The sequence below is a fragment of the Paroedura picta genome, chromosome 15, assembly GCF_049243985.1.
Source record: "Paroedura picta isolate Pp20150507F chromosome 15, Ppicta_v3.0, whole genome shotgun sequence".
Taxonomy (NCBI): Eukaryota; Metazoa; Chordata; class Lepidosauria; order Squamata; family Gekkonidae; genus Paroedura; species Paroedura picta.
In genome coordinates, this window is record NC_135383.1 from 21,953,960 (window position 1) to 21,975,392 (window position 21,433).

At 47.5% G+C, this 21,433-nt stretch overlaps 1 protein-coding gene across 12 annotated transcripts in view; it reads right to left on the reverse strand.

The window, feature by feature from the left end:
- BCAS3 (BCAS3 microtubule associated cell migration factor) overlaps nucleotides 1-21,421 on the reverse strand; it is a 631,049-nt gene extending 609,628 nt beyond the window's left edge. For 3 of the 12 annotated variants that reach the window (XM_077311254.1, XM_077311250.1, XM_077311249.1), the window contains exons 1-5: nucleotides 19,267-19,491; nucleotides 15,941-16,028; nucleotides 10,592-10,646; nucleotides 9,591-9,666; nucleotides 5,901-6,007 (exon numbers count right to left, since the gene is read on the reverse strand). In XM_077311254.1, the coding sequence (XP_077167369.1) occupies nucleotides 5,901-6,007; nucleotides 9,591-9,666; nucleotides 10,592-10,646; nucleotides 15,941-16,028; nucleotides 19,267-19,402 (462 nt within the window). In that variant the 5' untranslated portion in view covers nucleotides 19,403-19,491. Of the gene's footprint in view, nucleotides 1-5,900; nucleotides 6,008-9,590; nucleotides 9,667-10,591; nucleotides 10,647-15,940; nucleotides 16,029-19,084; nucleotides 19,108-19,266; nucleotides 19,497-20,471; nucleotides 20,494-20,800; nucleotides 20,963-21,179 lie in introns of those variants that run through there. The other 9 variants (XM_077311257.1, XM_077311251.1, XM_077311253.1 and 6 more) reach the window with 9 other exon arrangements.
- Between the last annotated feature and the right edge of the window lie 12 nt (nucleotides 21,422-21,433).

Here is a 21,433-nt window from a genome sequence, read left to right on the forward strand (position 1 = left end):
GCCTTCAAATGCTCCCCGGAAACCTCTTTAGCATGCAGGAGTCCCTGAGCAGATGGGTCAACATGGAAAGGTAGATAGTCCCCAAAAGACTCAGGGAATGACACAGAAGCTGCCGTGTGACTTCAGCCCAGCTCCTTCCTTTGCCCAGGCCATCTTTAGAAGGCTGCTGCACCAAAGGCAGTGACTGTTCCCCTCTTTTAGCTCAGTGTCTTACTGCCACCTAATGCTCATTCCCTGTGATGACCTCTTTGGCAGCAGCTTCCCATTTATTTTTAGACTCCCCCACCCTTTCCAAGAGGACAGATTCAGGCACAATGTTCTAAGCATTTCTTCATCATCTGCTCATTGCAGGACTCCTCTGCCCCAGCTCTGTTTGAAGAGCAAGTTGTGACAATGTCCTTTTTGGACCCCAATATGATGGAAGGGGGCAGGGAACTAAGACACACAACTTGGTCGTTTTTAACAATATGGACGTTCCCTAAGCTTCGTTCTCTTTGCTCTTGCTGGCCAGCCTGGCAGCGTGTTATATTGGAAATAGTTCTCAAATTGTCCCACCCTAGTCCTTTCTGATCAAAAAAGGTTTCGGAGCCAGCTGACAGCTCCCTTTCGGCTTTAGAGGTACCTCGGTTTTACCTCAGAGGTTGGTTCACTGACTCTTCAGAGAATAACAATAAGAAACTGAACTTGATTAAATAGATGGATGTTGTTAAATAAATGACATTTCAATAGACTATTGTGAAGGAGACTTTGTTACAGAGAGAGTTGTCCTTTCTTTGCTCCCGGAAAGCTTTACAGCCAGGAAGCAATCCCCTGAGGTGAATACAGTTTCCCTCAAGGCTGACAAATGGTCCTCTCTCTTTCTTAGCCCAAATTTCCTCAGTTCCTCCTTTCAGAGTCCTGCTGAATTCAGCTGCTCAGCTCTCTTAGAGTCAGGGCTGGAAAGGCTTCTTTCCTCAGGAGACCCTTCTCCCACTGGGCACCAGAGTTTGGATTTCTTTCCCCAAAGCTCCTTCTCAGCCTGCCCCGTATTTGTTCCCCAGAGCTGTGCCTAGGATCCAACTGTTCTCCACTAAATCCAGATTTTTCTCTCCCTGGACTGATTCGCCTCAGTCTCCTTTCAGACTGGCCCCCAAATGACAAACCTTTCCCCCCCCACACCCCCACTTTTTCCTTGCCTCTTCGAAGGGTGCTTGCACTCGAAAGCTCACACCTTGATTAAATCTTTGTTGGTCTTAAAGGTGCTACTGGGCTCTGATTTTATTCTTCTTAGCCAGTCAGTCCAATACCCAATCTGGCATTAACCCTTGCCATTATTATTATTATTATTATTATTATTATTATTATTATTATTATTATTATTATTATTATTATTATTATTATTATTATTATTATTATTATTATTATTTTCTCCCCCTTTTTCTGGGTTCTCTTTTACCCTTACTTCTGGACCCTCATTACGTCTCGGATTAAATGACAGTGAAAGATACCAACAAAATATCAAATTTAGTGGCACTCTGAAGTCTTTTTATTCATAGCCCTCGACCCGTGAGCTGTTCACACATTTAAATGCACACCGAGGTGAAAGAGACACAAATGGCACCAAACCTGACCCCTGCCTTTAAGCAATCAGCAGCTCATAAGCATGGTGCCTGAGTATACATAAGGGGTAGTCAAACTGCGGCCCTCCAGATGTCCATGGACTACAATTCCCATGAGCCCCTTCCAGCGAATGCTGGCAGGAGCTCATGGGAATTGTAGTCCATGGACATCTGGAGGGCTGCAGTTTGACTACCCCGGGTATACATGCAATGGTGCTATCCCCAGGAGGATTCTCAGTCACAAGGATGGTGCGGTACCTTTACCAACGCATGAAGCTGCCTTACACTGATTCACCAAAATCCGTACTGTCTGCTGAGGTTGGCAGCAGCTCTCCCAAGTCTGAGACTGAGGTCCTCCACATCACCTACTGCAGGATCTTTTAACTGGAGATACCGGGGACTGAACCTGAGAACTTCTGCATGCCAAGCAGATGCTCTACCCCTTCCTCTTTGCAATCATGTGGCAGCATGGCCAGTGTGCTCATATCCACTCCCCTTCTATACTCATGGATGAGAGTGAGGAATGGACATACACAGTTAATGAGCCAGGCCATTCCTCTATCAAACTCAGACTGGCACCAGCTCTCCAAGTCTTTCACATCAGCCATGGCCTGATCCTTTAAATCAGTGGTTCTCAACCTGGGGCTTGGGACCCCTTGGGTCAAACGACCCTTTCACAGGGGTCACAGCAAGCAATTTGGCCGGTAGGGGGGTGCTCTCGACACAACAGCCTTGTGGAGTAGATCGAGATAGAGCGTTTGTCTGTCTGAAGCAGCGGAAAAGAGCAAGATTGGCATGGTGGGACAAGAGGCAGAACTGAACTGAGAAATCCCGGGAAGAAAACCCTATTTATATACAATCCTGAACAATGGATCTTCACGTCATTGGTGTGAAAGAACTTGCATAATTTTATGGTTGGTAGTCACCACAACATGAGTAACTGTATTAGAAGAAGAAGAAGAGTTGGTTCTTATATGCCGTTTTTCTCTACCCGAAGGAGGCTCAAAGTGGCTTACAATAGTCTTCCCTTTCCTCTACCCACAACAGACACCCTGTGAGGTGGGTGAGGCTGAGAGAGCCCTGATATCACTGCCCGGTCAGAACAGTTTTATCAGTGCCGAGGCAAGCCCAAGGTCACCCAGCTGGCTGTATGTGGAGGAGTGCAGAATCGAACTTGGCATGCCAGATTAGAAGTCTGCACTCTTAACCACTACACCAAACTGGCTCTTAACCGAAGCTATCTAAGTCAGGATACTTGGTTTGTGTGTGTATCTGTTTAAGGCTCTGCATCTGGATACTTTAACTCTACCTTGTACACGTGTAAGTGCTGGGAATAGGGTTGGGCGCTTCGGCCACTGAAGGGGCCATTCTAGCCTGAAGCATGCCAGGTTAGAAGTCCGCACTCCTAACCACTACACCAAACAAAGGGCATTAGGAAGAGAACCACTGCTTTAAATAGAAGTGCTAGGGACGGAACCTGAGATCTCCTGCATGCAAAGCTGATGCCCCACCACTGAGACACAGCCCCTCTCTCCAAGGCAAGAAGTTCTGCCACAAGAGGATCTGTCCTCTTCTCTTCAAAGAAAATGTCAGATTAGTAAAGGTAAAGGTATCCCCTGTGCAAGCACCGAGTCATGTCTGACCCTTGGGGTGACGCCCTCTAGCATTTTCATGGCAGACTCAATACAGGGTGGTTTGCCAGTGCCTTCCCCAGTCATTACCGTTTACCCCCCAGCAAGCTGGGTACTCATTTTACCGACCTCGGAAGGATGGAAGGCTGAGTCAACCTTGAGCCGGCTGCTGGGATTGAACTCCCAACCTCATGGGCAAAGCTTTCAGGCGGCTGCCTTACCACTCTGCACCACAAGAGGCTCTTGTCAGAATAGTACAGAGGTGCTTAAAGAGTGCTCACCATTTCCAGTGTGCCACAAGGAATACAGTTTTCAGTTTCGACTTGGAGAAACCCAAATTAAAATTCCAGCTCACATAATAAGTCTCTTGGGTGGCTTCAGGAAAACTATTCAGAAACATTGAAGTTCTGGGCAATATTCTTTGCACAGACAAGTCTTAGGAGCAGAGGCCCTGGCATCATGTAAACAACCCCATGGGCCAGCATCCAATACTGACTGCAGATAAATGGGAAGGGGTGAATATCACCTGCCTCCCTAAGCTTGCTGGGATACAAATATGATACTGAGCAAATCACAGGTGGATTTGCGAACAGGACTTGCTAGATTACTCATGACCTTGTTTGCACAGTGTCTTCCCAAGCACTAGTTCCATCCTCCTCACTCTTATCGCATCCCAGCATGTCTAAGTCTCCCTTGCTATCTTATCCTCCCACACTCACCTGTGAGAGAGACTTTGCTGGCAGAACGGCCTGCTAAGGCTCACCCAGTGAGTTTCCTAGCTAAGTGGGGATTAAGCCCTGGACCCCAGTCTAACTATGGCAGCACAAAGAATCTGTTCTCAACCTTCCTAATGCCGTGACCCTTTAATCCAGTTCCTCATGTTGTGGTGACCCCCAACTATAAAATTATGCAAGTGTTCTTTCACAGAAATTAAACCAAAACCGACCTCAGCAATTAAAACGGTGTCACCCAAACATAAGAAAAATGAGCAGCTGTTGCTAATTTGGACTGAAGGTCTAACTCAGGGGTAGTCAAACTGCGGCCCTCCAGATGTCCATGGACTACAATTCCCAGGAGCCCCTGCCAGCAAATGCTGGCAGGGGCTCCTGGGAATTGTAGTCCATGGACATCTGGAGGGCCGCAGTTTGACTACCCCTGGTCTAACTATTCCTGTTTCCCACACTGACCTGGCAGATGCTTCTGAGAAGCCCAGAAGTACATGAAAGTCACAGAAGGACCCAGGAGCATATGAAGCTGCCCTATGCTGTCCCAGATCACTACTCCATCTAGCTCAGTTCTCGTTATTCAGGTCGCTTCTTTGCTTCCTCTGCAGATGTGTGTCCTCTCACTGGCAGCAGTTCCCCAAGGTCTCAAGCAGAGAGGAATTTTCCCCAACACCTGCTGCTCGAGATCTTTTAAACAGAAATGGGGGGGGCCTGAACCTGGGGCATGGCACATGCTGGGCACGTGTTCTGCCACTCAGCCACACCTCCCGCCCAGCAGCTAGCACTCAACAGCACGTCGCCTCTGAATACGGGAAACGGCAATTAGCAATACTGGGTAGTTAGAAAAGACCAACCCTAATTTGTCTTCCAAGCCAGTAGTTATCACCGCAGCAGTGAGTGCTGCTTCTGTTTTTATGCCGTCCTGAGGCCACTTTCAAAAGATATCAACGGTATTCCAAAAACACCATCAACATATTGAGCCAGCTTCTAGACCAGGGGTAGTCAAACTGCGGCCCTCCAGATTTCCATGGACTACAATTCCCACGAACCCCTGCCAGCGAATGCTGACAGGGGCTCCTGGGAATTGTAGTCCATGGACATCTGGAGGGCCGCAGTTTGACTACCCCTGGTCTAGACGGCCAGCTCCCACCAGTGCTGTAGGGGCAGCCCCGCAGCGGCAGCGCACATAGAGGTGACATGCAGGGCCAGCGTGCCACCTATGGGGGGACTTGCTGCCAGGGCGGGCTGCAGAGAGCCCTGCTGAGCCCCCGTTCCCCCAAGAGAGAGGGAGCCCAGCTCGCAACGGAGTGGAGCAGGTGTGGCGGTGTGGGCGGCGGTGGGGCCTGGGAGGGGGGTCCCTCTAGCGCCCGTTGCATTCCTGCATGCAACGGGCTTCACAGCTAGTGAATTTATAAAATAGCATTCTGACACTGGTCGGTTTATACTCAGTCCCTTTCTTAGTAAAACGTAACTAGAATGAATGGAGTTTGCCCTTGTCTCCCAACCGCTGCTGCCACACATCTTATATTTCTTTACTTCACTTACTTTCTCAAGGTGGCTGCCATCATTCTTTTCTCCTCTAATTTATTTTCACAACAACCCTGTGAGGTAGATGAGGCTGAAACTATGTGACTGACTCAAGGCCACCCAACAAATTGCCATAGGGGAGTGGGGATTCAAATCTTGTTCTTCCCCCAACCCCCAACCCCCAATCCTTCAACTAGACCCATTGAGATATGATGGCTCCCTTCCTCAGAGACATTAACACATTTGTCTAAGCCCATATACTGCCATCACCGGATCCGGCCAAGGTATTGTCCAATGTCCTGACCCACAGAAACTTCCCATCACATGCTCACCTGAGTCTTGTCATGCATCCCCTTCCCCAAAACCCCATATAAACTATGGCTTCACACAGCCACTTCTTGAGCTAACAAGGTACCTACAGGTATGCTCCATATCTGCATCCCATCACTGTAGCCGATCATTAGCAGCAAAGGTGGTTCATTCCCAGCACTGTGTATCTCGTGCAGCTCCATGTTTCTTGAGGTATCTGAAAAGTTAACAAGAAAATCAACAAGTCAGAAGTCACAGCAATGGAATATCAAATCACGGCAGATGTCACTACCTGTAATTGTTTTTAAAGTATTAATTAATCAATCAATCAATCAATCAATTAATTAATTCAATGTATATCCCACCACTGTCCATGGATTCGTGGCAGGTCACATAAAACAGAATAAAACCCCCAATCAACCCCCCATAATAACATAAAACTCAAGAAGCAGCATAATCCCCATTCCTCCCCTGTCCGCAGTCAATCATCACAACAGGAAGCTCGCAAGATGGCATAGCATTGGCTGGAGGAGGAGCCTCAATTGTTCCTGCTCCCGGCCTCAACCAAACACTTGGCGGAAGAGCTCCGTTTTGCAGGCCCTGAGATGGCTCCGTCAGGGCCCTCAGCTCTTCCTGGAGCTCATTCCACCAGGTCGGGGCCAGGTTGAGGCCAGGTTTGAGGCCAGGTTTGTTTCTCTGGGGCCAGGGACCACAATCAGATTAGAACCTACAGAGTGGAGAATCCTGCGGGGGGCATGAGATAAGCAGTCCCTCAGGTGGGGGGGAGAAGGATACAGAGGAACTTCACGAAGGTGTCGTACATGTTGAGGCTTATTTTTTAAGAGCAATTTATTTTGTGTGTGTGTGTCTGTGTGTGCGCACAAAAGGTTCCAGCTTCAATGCCCCATCTAAAAGGAAAAAGGAAAAAAGCAAGGAAAGAGCACTCTCTGCTTGAGGCCATGGAGAACCGACAGCCATCAGAATATTAGTTCAATGATGTCAACATAAGGTAGCATGATGTACTCAAAGACAGCCAGCTTGGTGTCAGGGTTAAGAGCAGAGGCCCCACACTTCCACATACAGCCTGCTGGGTGACCTTGGGCCAGGCGCCATTCTTTCAGAGCTCTCTCAGCCCCATCTACCTCGCAGGGAGTGGAAGGGTATTATACAGAAGAAAATCAATTGACATTGACAGTAGTACATGTAAAATAGATAAAATTCCAATTGTAACCTTAACAAAGCCTCTTGACGAGCAAATTCAAAACTAGCTGCATTCTCGAATCTCTCAGAGAAGACTATGAAGTTTGATTAAATCAGAGACATTAGAATTTTAACTGCTTTGTGTACTACAATCAATTGGTGTTGTTTTGTATACGTTTTTAAAGGAATGTTATTATTGCTTTTTTGGGTTGAATAATTTCTTTTGATTTTATACTAATCTGTTTCTTGTGAAAGATTTGCTGCCTGATTAAACTGTCACAAATGAAGTCTGCGGGAATCAAAAGTAAATTCTAGCAGATTAATAACTTGCCCAGTAATTATGGATCATGTTTTTTATTCTGTCTTTCAGGTAATAACTGGCTCTCACAGAAGGTCTCAGGAATCAAGGAGCAAAAAAGTTCCTTGGAGAGGGGACATTGAGCTAGATCCAGATCTGGGCCCCTTGGCTGCTTCCTGCCCTCCCTTGATGGCCCCACAATGGCAGCTAAAGTTTGAAGGAGAGAGGCTTTTCGCAGGAACCATATCCAGACACCAAAAGTTCAAGGCGGCTTAAACTAGATTTATACAGATTACAGTAAGTAGCAAAGAATTGCTTCTAACACTGAACATAAGATGCCAAGACAACTGTTTGTTTTACGTATTTAAATTCTTGGCATGACTGAAAATATATTAAGTAAAAATGTATTTGCTTTCATCGTTCTTCTCCCCTCTATTTTATCCTCACAACAATAACACTGCAAGGTAGTTTAGACTAAGAGTGTACGAGTTGTCCAAGGTCATCCAGTGAGCTATTATGGCAGACTGGTAATTCAAACCTGGATCTCCCAGAATTTAGTCTGACATTTTAGAAGAGCTGGGTTTTTTGTACTCTGCTTTTGACTACCGGAAGGATCTCAAAGCGGCTTACAATTGCCTTCCTTCCTCTTTCCACAACAGACACCCTGTGAGGCATTTGGATCCTACGCAGATAGTTCCAGAAGGCATTCAAACTGGCCATTTACTCACAAATTGTGACATTTCCCTCAGGGCCCCTTCGTGTCAATATTCCAGTTACTGATAGTTACATAACATACATACACATACTACAGTGAATGTTCAACACTGGGTGAGAGTCAATGTTTGGCTGACCGGCTAGCCCAAAAAACAAATATGAATTTCCTGATTTCTCTGGGAGAACGCATACCAAGACAGCAACAATCACACTGACTGGCTACTGTTGGAAACAGGAGATGGTATTCGAAGGACTTTAAGGTTTGAATCTGCGAACCACATCTTAGTGGAACTTAGTGTTTTAGTGGAACTTGCATGTTCAAAGGCAGCTTCCCTCTGAATACCAGTTGCCACCTTTATACCCTTCTTGTGGATTTCCTGAAAACACCAGGATTACCACCAGAGGAAACAGAATGCTGTGCTGTTCTAGATGGATCCTTGGCCAGATAATGAAGTGTTCTTTTTATATATAGCAGCCCAGACTGTTACCTAACTCTGTAGCTGTGAACTCAGACACATGCAGGAAAAAGGCTAGACAGACAGGCAGGCAGGCAGGCAAGCAGACAGATAAGTAACCGACCCATTATGTATGGCAGCAGCCACACCGGGCACTGCACCAGGGCAACATGCCCCGGCACTTCCCGTGTACACACGGGGGAGGAAATCACCCGGAATAGGGGCTGCCCCAGTGTAGCGCGTGCATGCTCAAAAGCACGACACGCTGCCTGGAGACAGCATCAGTGGGAAGGGGAGCAGGGGTGCGGGGGAAATGGTGCCCCCACCACACAATGGCGGGGAGCGGCATGCCACTCTCCCTTCAAGGTGGGGGGACTCCCCGGTCAGATCCGCAGCTCCGCAGAGCCAACAGGGGCGTGCAGTGCCCCTCCATGGACACCATAGGCTGAGGGAAGGGCCAGGCCAAAATGACCGGCTTTTCCGCTTATCCACGGGGCTGGCCCGACCCAGTCCCCGCTTGCACCCACGACATCCCAGGAATCATGAAATATTCCTCGTTCCCTTGTCGCGGGTCTTCTGGGGCACTGCGCCATGCCAGGGCTGGCATGGCGACAGCAGGGTGCATAATCGGGGCTGCCCTGCTGCCACCATCCCGGATTTCCAGTCCCATGCATAATGGGTCAGAGAGAACATATATATAGCACACACACATATATATATAGCAGATATATATAGCAGATATAAATATGAGAATGAATGAATGAATGAATGAATGAATGAATGAATGAATGAATGAATGAATGAATGAATGAATGAATGAATGAATGAATGAATGAATGAATGACCAAATGCCAGTTGAGAGGGCCAGGCTTTCTCCTGGCAACATCCAGTTCCTTCTCAGGAATTTAGTGGCTAACCATAGTAGTACAGCTATCCTGAAAACCTCTGCTGGTTTTACAATCTTCAGTGTAGCCACAGTACCAAGAACTGGTTCATATTTCTCTTATAATAATAGAATTCTAATAAAATACAAATTAAAGAAGTTGCCAGCACCCTGTTCCCAGCACTTCAGACCTTCTAACAATGATGTTCATAACACAGAATTAGGGTGAGAATAGGGAGAACAGTCATACCATTCAAGTCGGCATTTTCAAATCTGACCCATACAATTTTCTCTTTTTCTTCTGTTGGGGGAGAGCCACTGTAGGCCTGAAAGACAGTATTCCAGAACAACAAAGATCATAATGCAGAAAGATGAAGCTATTTAAATGCTGCAATCCTAGACAACAGGCATCAGAATGGTCATATGTTACCAAACTATTCCAATTGTACAATGTTAGGAAATTATTAAAACAGCAGGAGACTGCTGAATGACCTATCTTTCGTCACCAGTTTTACAACTATTCCAGAACAATTGCATGCACTCGAAAGCTCCCTCCTTGATTGATTAATTAACTCATAATTAAATAATAATTGATAATTAAATAATTAATCTTTGCTGGTCTTAAAGTTTCCATTGGACTCAGATTTCGTTGTGCTACTTCAGACCAACACGGAGACCCACTTGAAACTATCCCAGAATCTATCTTTAATTATACACTGGTTTTATATAACCCACAGCAGTGGTCCCCAACTTTTTATCACCAGGGACAGGTCAACGCTTGACAATGTTACTGAGGCCCAGGGGGGGTAGTCTTTTGCCAAGGGACGTCGCCGCCGCCTGAGCCCCTGTTCCACGTGCTTTCCCACCAGCGCCCCTGACATCCCGCTGTCTGCTGGGGGGTGCTACCAGCAGCAGCTGTGCAGTGTCATGCAGAGGGGGAGCCCCAGCCATGGCGGCCACTGGAGAGCACAAAAGGTGAGCCAGCATCAGAGTGGCAGGGCAGCCCCCGAGGCAGCAGCCAGGGAGGAGGACAAGGAGGACCCGCAGCCCGGGACCAACTGATCCACGGACCGGTACCGGTCCCCAGACCGGGGGTTGGGGACCACTGACCCACAGTACACCCCTGTTAAAGGACTCAGGCAGCCTAAACCACCCCGAGCCTTTCATGGAGAAGTCTGTATATTTAACAAACAAATAATAAATTGTATAAATAAACCCTGCAAACCAGCTTGATGAAGAGGAGGTGCTCACCTGGGGAACGACATCTTGCAGGAATGTAACAACACTTTCCATATAGGACTGTTCCCTGAAGCAGAGAAAGGACATGAAAATGGCTATAATAACTTTCAACTGAATTTAAGAACAACTGATGCTGCAGATGCTAGTCAATGACCATAAATAAATAATAAATAAATATAAAATCTGAGGCTGCACACTGTCAGAGGGAGGATGCCCTGTCCAGAAAAAGACAACAGTATCTACTCGATCCTATGCAGAGTTATTTCTGTCTAAACCCACTGATTTACACTGGGCTCAGACTAGAGCAGGGCTGGCCAAACTTGTCTCTCCAGATGTCCATGGACTACAATTCCCATGCGCCCCTGCCCAGTACATGGACATCTGGAGAGGCACAGTTTGGCTACTCCTGGACTAGAGTCTTTTTGCATAGGATTATACTACGTATAAGAGCTGCATACTTGAAATCATTTCATTTATTTTATTTATTCACTCTATTTATATACCAGAGCCTCTTGTGGCGCAGAGTAGTAAGGCAGCCGTCTGAAAACTTTGCCCATGAGGCTGGGAGTTCGATCCCAGCAGCCGGCTCAAGGTTGACTCAGCCTTCCATCCTTCCGAGGTCGGTAAAATGAGGACCCAGCTTGCTGGGGGGTAAACGGTAATGACTGGGGAAGGCAGTGGCAAACCACCCCGTATTGAGTCTGCCATGAAAACGCTAGAGGGCGTCACCCCAAGGGTCAGACATGACTCGGTGCTTGCACAGGGGATACCTTTACCTATTTATATACCGCCCCTCCCTAAAAATCTTCATGTGGCAAACATTCATAGGAGCAGAGGCAACCACAAGCTGAGGTATACCACAGCATGCTGACAAGACAAGTCACATCTGACCCCAAAGGAGTCAAGACTGAGTTACTGGGGGTACATTCACTAGGACGTGGCAGCCGGGTGAAGCTTCCTCGGGACTTTACGTACCTTTATAAGATTATAACGTGCTTATTAGACTTGTACCCTAAAGCAGTGGTCCCCAACCTTTTTATCACCGGGGACCAATTTTACTGAGGCCCGGGAGGGGGGTAGTCTTTTGCTGAGGGACATCGCCGCCGCCTGAACCCCTGCTCCACTTGCTTTCCCGCCGGCACCCCTGACTTCCTGCCGCCTGCTGGGGGACGCTGCCAGCAGCAGCTGTGCAGTGCCACGCCGAGGGGGAGTCCCAGCCATGGCGGCCGCTGGAGAGCACCAAAGGTGAGCCGGTGGCAGAGTGGCAGGGCAGCCCCTGAGGCAGCACCTGGGGAGGAGGGCGGGGAGGAGCCACGGCCGGGTACCAACTGATCCACGGACTGGGACTGGTTCCCGGACTGGGGGTTGGGGACCACTGCCTTAAAGAACTACTGAATACTAGACTGCCTACCAAAACGTTTTGGTCATACAGGACAGTAAACTTTGCTGCATGTACTCTCGCATCTTGAGATGACTATTAGAGAGAAGACCATTCCTGTAGTAACTTCTTGCTTAAGGAATAGTGCACATGCACACCATCTTTCATTCAGATCCTACGTTTATAGGCTGTTAGATCAGTGGTTCTCAACCTTGGCATCACGACCTCTAGGGGGGGTCAATCGACCCTTTTCCCAGGGGTCGCTGCCGCCCCTACCACTGCTGCTGCTGCTGCCGCTGCTGCCGCCTTCCTAATGGCATGAGGGTTGCATGCAGCCACTTTGCGCGCACCCACTTCGGCAATCACGGAAGCCCGAGGCGGCCAGCAGCATGATACAGGGGGAGGGTACTGGCGCCCTCCCCTCCACGTGCTGGCCGCCTCAGGCTTCCATGATCGCCAGCACACTGAAGTGCACAATCCTACAACCCCCTTTGGGTTGCCGAGGCCGCACAAAGTGGGTCGCGCCATCAGGTAGATGGAGAACCACTGAATTAGATTGTTTTACAGTTTGGGAATATTCAGATAGGTTTGTGCTGACAATGGTGTCTTTATTGTCCAGGGGTAGTCAAACTGCGGCCCTCCAGATGTCCATGGACTACAATTCCCATGCGCCCCTGCCAGCAATCGCTGGCAGGGGCTCATGGGAATTGTAGTCCATGAACATCTGGAGGGCCGCAGTTTGACTACCCCTGTATTGGGACCTGTGCTTAAGGGCAGAAAACAACTAAATGAATATCCTGATTTGTGACCAGAGCTCCCCAAAAATGTCTATTTTATTTATTTTGTATTTCATTATTAGGTTTATATTCTGCCCCTTTCAGGATGTCCGACTTGGGGCAGTTCACACATTACAAAAAAACAATTAAAACAGTTAAAAAGCCATAATTGCCCCAGCTAGGGGTCTTAGTTTGTACCTCCCCTTCTACAGCAGTTCCATCAAAAGCTTTCTATAGTGCAGCTACACCGTCCTAAATCCATGGAAGTCAATGGGCTTAGAACCCCCTGCAAATTGCTTATTTCCTGAGCAATTTAATTAATTGTGCTCCAGGGCCGGTGAATCCCTCTCCTTGGATGCTGACTCCAATAGTTTTTATTCCGCTTTGCTGGTTTTATTGGTAATAAGCTGATATGCTGCTAGATCGTTTTGAAATTTGGAGCTATTATAATGGGCTTGTGCTGACGATAGTGTCTTTATTGTTTGCCACCGCAGGAGCCTGTGCTCAAGAGCAGGAAACAAATAAACGAATGTCCTGGTTTGTAACCCGAGCTCCTCAAACGTGTTTAGAAATGGGAAGAATACAGCTTCCACTGAAAGCTTTACACATGGCATCCCCCATGCAGAAACTGTACAACTACTTCTCTGACAATACTTTAAAGAGAACCTTTAAAACAAAAACACTAGAAAAATGCAGGCAGGTCCGGAAATGTCAGTCAGAAATCAGATGAAGATTGTTTTGTGAAAGTTGAAGATCTGCCCCTTAAACTTGCAGTATACCCTGAGGAAGATATAATGAAGAAAATGGTGGCAGAAGCCCAGACCAACAACATTGCTGGGGAAATACTAGCTGGTGCAAAAAGTCATGAGGAGGAATTAGCAGGAGATCCACAGATGCTGAAGGAACCAGAGCCATCGGGAGCCCAGAGTGCGTGAAATACCTCCAGGGCTTCTCCTTGGCGTACCTTCTGTGAATGCATATAGAACAGTGGTCCCCAACCCACTGGGGACCAGTCAATGCTTGACAATTTTATTGAGGCCCAGGGGGGGGGCAGTCTTTTCCCGAGGGGCATCGTGGCCACTGCCTGAGCCCCTGTTCCGCTTGCTTTCCCACCGGCGCCCCTGACTTCCCACCACCCACTTGGGGGCACTGCCAGCAGCATCTGCGCAGTGCCATGCCGAGGGGGAGTCCCAGCCATGGTGGCCGCTGGAGAGCACCAAAGGTGAGCCAGCGGCAGAGTGGCAGGGCAGCCCCCGAAGCAGCAGCGGGGGAGGACGACGAGGAGGAGCTTCGGCCCAGTACCGACTGATCAACGAACCGGTCCCAGTCTCCGGACCGGGGGTTAAGGACCACTGATATAGAAAACTCTTCCTAAAATTCACATGTTTGTATACAAATGTAAATTAGTTTTTCACTGCCTCTTAGAATAGGCGTGCTAATCTGCACATAAAAACCTAAACTGCAAAAACTGACTTTTCAGTCTTGCTTCACAGTTTCTTTTCTGTCCTACGTTTCTAATGTAAATTCAGCAGTTTTAAATAAAGTTTGACTTTTATATGTAAAAATTAAAACAAACCAGGCAGGAACATATCCATGGAGGGGAACACTGAATATTCTATTCAACCCTACATGCACATCCACGTGACCTCTACTGGCCAGGTTCAGGACAGCCATTGTCAGAACTGGTAGACACCCCCAACCGCTCATGAAATGCCCAGTTCTTCACAGAAATGGCAGCTATTGGACACAAGGGGTAAAGGGGTTGCAACAGGTAGTCCTCTACAGTTTGTTCCAGGTGCCTTAGGGTGTGAGCAAAAAGCACTTTCTACTTCTTCTGAATTCTACCCCAGAATGTAACCTGGCAGTTTTGCTCCAAGTAATTCAGCAAGTGCCACTGAGAACTGATTCCCCCAGTATGCTCCTCTCTGCCCTAACTTTAACCCTTCTTCAGACTGAAGCGGTTGGGGCTTTTAAGCTCCAAACGGAATGGTGGAAATTATTAGAGACTGGTGCAAGATGCTGACAGACTCTCCCAGACCTATAATTAGGTTTTCTAACACAGAACAGAACAATCAGCACCAGTTTATGTTTCATAAACAGTCAGTCAGTTTCGGAACAGGCTGGATAGGACAAGCTGAATGTTCAACATTTCACAGGCAAAAGGTTTCATTGGAAGATCTTGGTTGCAAATACAAATGCACAATTTGGAAAACCTATTCGAAAGACGGCTTTAAATTTTAGGGGACTGTGCAACAGAATCTAAAGACCTGGCTACGGATGCTTGTTGTGATAAAGGGTTACAATAACATACAGTGAAGTAGCCACATGACTGGTACAAATGAATGGTGGGAGGAACCCTATAGGCCTGTTGCACTAAAGAAACACCATAATTAGAATTCAACTTTCAGTTCAGCAGATAAAGTGTAGTAACTAAAAACCTACAAAAACCCTAACATGCGGAGGAGCAGGCCAGGAACTTAATAGCCCAGAAGAAAGCTAGGTCGAGAGATCCAGAATATGATGAGCCAGCTCTGAAGGGGCCACTCAGTCCAGACCATGTACAGCACCCACGGGCCATGGACAGCACTCACCACAGGTGTCAGCTCATCATTACTAACAGCCTCCACTGGGCACCACTGTACATATATGTGCTGAGCGGTCACTGCAGATCTACTACAGGTTGGATCTGCTTGCTCCTGGCTGCCAGCAGCCATCTAAGGTAGCAGCCCAGCGGAATATGTCTTTGTAAGTTAAAGAGCCAGTTCATCCTGCATGGAACGCACAATTACACAATAAGACAAGATTGCCCAATGAAACAATTATACATAATGGTTTTGCATCCGTTGCTATGTTGCCAGGTCTGCAATGTAAGGTTTTTGTAATGGACACGGTGGTCCTCAGAGCACACTTTTGCAGAGATTTTGAAATGGCACAATACAGCATTTCTCAAGACCTGCTGTACAAGCTCACATGGAACCAACAAACAGGCTGGAATCGATCCTGTTCCAGGAAACAGACAAAATTGCGATACATTCTTATGACTGTTTTTAATAAAGCCTTTCAAAGTTGCCTGTGCAACATAAGTTTGCCTGAAAAATATCAGAAAATGGAGAAAACCACAGAAAAGCCCTCAACTAATGGGTCATCTTCCATTTACAACTCCAAGTGGCCCACGCAGGAGTCGGTCAGCATCCCTCAAACACTTACGTGACAGCCTGTGGCCGAACCACCACTCCTCCTGTACATCGGCTTGGTCGGCGGGGAGATTCAGCAGCCATTGTTAATCCAGAGAGTCCTGCAGGGGAAAGGAGGCAGCAATCTTGAATTCCATTCTGCAAAAGGCCTCGGAACTTGTTAATCTGAGAATGATCCACAACTTCTCCTACAGTGCCCATCAGAAGGGAAAACATTACGATTGCTACGTTGAGGCAATTGTCAATCGTGGGTGGCAATCTCAGAAAGGTCTTTTTCTCCAGCGGGACCAGAAAAAGAAGAGTTGGCTTTTATACCCTGCTTTTCACTACCCAACGGAGTCTCAAAAGAGGCTTACAATCGCCTCCCTATATCTCCCCATAGCAGGCACCCTGTGAGGGAGGTGGGGCTGAGAGAGCTCTAAGAGAACTGTGACTGGCTCAAGGGCACCCAGCTGGCTGCATGTGGAGGAAGAGCAAGGAATCAAACCTGGCTCTTCAGATTAGAGGCCACCGCTCTTAATCACAGCCCCACGCTGGCTCTCACGCTGGAATACCCTTCCCTTTGTAAGTTCAACCTGATGCCTGCTCTTCTGGCATTTTACACTTACACAGGCTTTTATATGAAGTCTTGCTCACTGTTTATTCGTTTTAAGTTTCCCACCTATCATGTGGCCATGTATAAGTTTTTCTGATCTAGCTTGGTTTATTTGGGGGGGCTATGCCTTGATTTTCCTGCTCTGGGATTCTTATTTCTTTGTTCATTCTGATTATTATTTCATAAAAGTGCTGCCTTAAATTGCTGATCATTTTATTTTGATATTAAACACACTGAGGACATTCTTCTGGAGAGGTGTCAAAGAAACAGAATAAAATAATGTTCAAAGTTCTGAAACTGCACTCTTTCACCAGGCATTTGGACAAGAACAAGGCCTGAATTTTACCATCTGAACCCCCCCCCAAGCACCCCCTGCCTGGACTTTGGTCCAGACTGTGTCCCCCCATCCAAGCTAGAAATGGGAATTCCATCTATCGTGATCCCAGGCTTCTTGGGGATGATAAACTGACAGAGCAAGTGATCAATGTGTAATTTTAAATGGATTAGTTTTTAGGATAGGGTTTTATCTATGTTTGTTGTAAGCCATCCCAAGACAATTTTGGAGAGGGGCAGCCTGGAAACCCAACAAATAAGAAGAGTTGGTTCTTATATGCCACTTTTCTCTACCCAAAGGCATCTCAAAGCGGCTTCCATTCACCTTCTATTTCCTCTCCTCACGACACCCTGTGAGGTGGGTGAGGCTGAGAGAGCCCTGAGATTACTGAAGAAGAAGAAGAGTTGGTTCTTATATGCCGCTTTTCTCTACCAGAAGGGGTTTCAGAGCGGCTTCCAATCGCCTTCCCTTTACACTTCCCACAACAGACACCCTGTGAGGGAGGTGAGGCTGAGAGAGCCCTGATATTACTGAAGAAAATTTGGTTCTTAGATGCCGCTTTTCTCTACCCGAAGGAGTCTCAAAGCGGCTTACATTTGCCTTCCCTTTCCTAAATAAATCACTGAAGCAGCAGAGCCAGATCATTGCAGTGCAGGGGTAGCCAAACTGTGGCTCTCCAGATGTCCATGGACTACAGTTACCATAAGCACCTCAGTGCTGGCAGAGGCTCATGGTGACAGTCAACCATGGACATCTGGGGAGCCACAATTTGGCCATCCCTGCTGCAATGGTTAAGGGTGGCAGCTTCTAATATGGACAGCTAGGTTTGATTCCCCCCTCTTCTTCCACATGCAAGGTGATCTTGGGTTCATCACTATCCTATTAGAGTTGTTCTAACAAAGCAGTTCTGCCCCAGCTACCTCACTAGGTGTCTGTTGTGGGGAGAGGAAAGGGAAGAGTGATTGGAAGCCACTTTGAGATTCCTTCAGGTAGAGAATAGCGGCATATAAGAACCAACTCTTCTTCAGAACAATAAAGGCAGTTCTGATGGAAAGGTGCAGCTACAGAGTGCTGCCTCAAGTTATCCCGCTCCACTCCACTCCATGCTGAAATGGCAGACAGCACGCAGGGAAATGCTTTGTGGCTCAGGGACTACATTCCTAACTTTCCAGGGAGCCATTTTTTGCAAAATATTAAGACAATCAGAAAGGGTCATCCTTCCTTGGAGGTTAGGCAGGTAGCAACCAAGGTCAGGGTCTTTTGTGCTGTGGCACTCTGTCTGTGGAATGTCCATCACCCATAACACCTTCTGTTATAGTGACAACTGTTTCACATTTTCAGTACTGTCCGAGTTTGTGGATAATTTTATCTACAATGCTGCCACTTTTCAAATGAAACTGGATGACTGAGTTTGCTCTCTGGTTTTGTATTATTATTATTTTAATTTAACACAAACTGCTCTGAACATGCATGTAATGGAGAGGCAAGGTATGAATGTGTTCTTCTACTGACAAAACATTCACATGTACATATACGTCTTGTCTTTAGGCACATAAGTATGCACTACAATGCTTTTTAATAACTTTTAAACTTTTAACTTTTAAGAAATCAAAGAGGTTTTTTGATAGAAATATTTAGAGAATGTGCCCAATAAAACAAAAACCTTGAACGCTGACAAACAATAATGCTAATTTTTTATTTCTATATCACCCTTCCCTGATCGACCCAAGTGGGTAACAACCAACTCTAAAAACATACTCCAAAACTACAGACCAACTGTGTCAGAGGGCACATAGAGATGCTGAAAAGCATGGGGGAGAGAATCACCCCCTGCAGCACCCCACAAGGGAGCACCTAAGGACATGATAACTTTTCCCCCACTGCTACCCCATTCTGGAGACCTCGGGCCCCTCAGACTCTATAATCAGTGACTGTATAGGTCAAAGAAAGAAGCAGGGAGGGGAAACAGGTTGAATGCCACAGGCATGTACATGATCAGCTGTTATTGCTGAAGGCAGAGGAGATCAGGAAAGGCAACTCAAACTATTCAGAAGGGACCATGATTAGCTTTCACCCCTTACTGGGCCTGTGTCCCATGCTCAGGAATGGAGTATGCACAAGACAGCATTTCTGAGGCACATCTGCCTGTTCACTGGAATGTGAGCATGTCAGCAGGACGACAGCACAAATGCAAACTGATGTAACAACAAGGAATTTCGCCATCTCACCTTCCAGGAAAGATATATTAATTCTGCTCAGCTTCACTCTGCTGACCTTTTGTGCTCCAGAGTTAAGGCAAATGTCTTCCAAGACGAGCCTTGTTTTCAGCTCTTTGTCAGGATGTAATTCAAATTCTTTAGTCACTAGTCAAACACAGCTATGTGACCAAAACAAGCCCACCGTTTCTCACCTGAAATGTATATCATGCACTGACCAGCAGGGGGCCACAACACATTGCGATGGCCCCAAACCTGAGCTGCCTGGGAAGACAAATAAGCATACACAACACACACACAGGGAGCCACAATAGGATTGTGCCACCCCATATTATATTCCTTCCTTGCCCCTTTGCCATCACCCGTGATCACATATTTCCAGCAACTCAGAAAAGGTCCACTGTCCCCAATCCTTCCCCTTACTCTGTGCAATGCACACACACATAATTCCTAATCCTGAACACTTCCCATCCCCTTACATCAAGTACAGTTCCCATTTTTCCCATCCTTCTCCGCTCAGGACCAGCAGAATGCAACAGCTAGAATATCAGACTAGGAACTTCCATGAAGATAAATTCAGATGGGTCGCTGTGCTGGCCTGAAGCAGCGGAGCAAAGTTGGAGTCCAGGGACACCTTGAAGACCAAGTTTTATTCTGGATCTAAGCTTTTGTGTGCACACTTTTTCAGATACCCCGAAATAGACTTCCTCAAGACTTATATATACTGAGAAAGAATATTGTGGTATAGAACAAAGTTCAAATTCAATGGCACCTTTAAGGCCAGCAAAATTTGGTTCTGGTTTTTCTGTGCAAACCCACTTATTCAGATCCAATACACTCCAATGTATCCGAAGAAGTATGCATACACATGAAAGCTTACAAACAAGAATCAAACTTTGTTGGTTTTAAAGGTGCCGCTGAATTCAAACTTCGTTAGATTAGGAAGACCCCAGTTCCAATTTCCGCTCTGCCCTGGAAGCTTCTCTCTCTGAGCTGCACCTTCCTCAAAGGGATATTTTTTATTAGGATAAAACCGGAGGAAGAACATAACTGCAAGCCACTTTAAGACCCTAATAGGGAAGAATTGCAGAATTAACGTTTAATCTACAATGCTGGAAAGAACCTACAGGGTATATAGGCTCATGCCCCTGGAAATGCAGGGACTACAACTATAACATGCATTTTGAATAAGTTGATCAGATTGTCCCACTTTTGGAGGGACATCTGGGGGCACCTGGGAAATTGTACTTATACTGAAATTAAAATATATATATATAGTACAATACTATTTTTGCGTTTTATGAAACTTTTTGTTGCTCCATATAGACTAAATTTTAATCAACCCCCCCCCCCCCCCGGTCAATGGTGCCCTGCTTTACCAATGTTAAAATCTGGTCACCTTAATTTTGAAATAGGAGAACTCCGGCTCCAAGGCTTCCCTAGATGTCCCTTCTCCAGCTTCCGGCCACGTCCCCCCCTCCCACGTCCCTCTGCCTGCCCTCCCTCAGAGTGTACCTGGCCCATCCCAAAACAAAGGATGCCAACCTCCAGGTAGGGCCTGGGGATACCCCTCATCAGAATTACACCTCATCTCCAGGCTAGAGATCAGCTCCCTGGAGGGAATGGCTTCTTTACAGGTAGGGATGCCACCCTCCAGGTGGGGCCTGGGGATTCCACTGGATTTCCAGCTCCTCTCCAGACCACAGAGATCTTCCATTTATTTATTACCTTTTTATTATACCGCCCTCCCTTGTGCCTCTGGGCGGCTTACAGGCTGAATTCATAGTTCACCATTTCAATTTGTGTCAAATGCCAAAATGGTTTCTTTGGAGGGGGGCCTCTGCGGCATCGCACCCCACCGAGACCCCCGCCCTCCTCGGGCTTCATCCCCAAATCCCCCAAAGTTCCCAGCCTGGGCCAAACCCCTCACCGCTGGCCAGCCCCCCCCTCCCGGGCATGCGCACCGCCTGCCACAGGACAGCCCCCCCAAAAAGGCCCTGTCAGGTTTCCCCTCCCCCACCGCTAGCCCCTCCCCCTCCCCCTCCCCCTCCCCCTCCCCCTCCCCCTCCCCCTCCCCCTCCCCCTCCCCCTCCCCAGTGGCCTCTACCTGCTGCGTCTTCGCCTTTTTCTCCTCTCTGACAGTGTTTGGGACCCTCTCGCCGGCCAACATTCACACCGCCAATCGGATGGCGGAGAAGGCGGGCTCCTAACCAGGGCCGGCCTATCAGTGAGAGGGAAACTGGGCGGGGCGTGGACGACACTGCGGGTGGTTGCACGCGGGTCTCTCTCCGTGCGCGCCTCCTAAGTGGCTCGTTCCTTTCGCTTCTACAAGCAGGGTAGATTGAGACTGCAGCTCGAGGG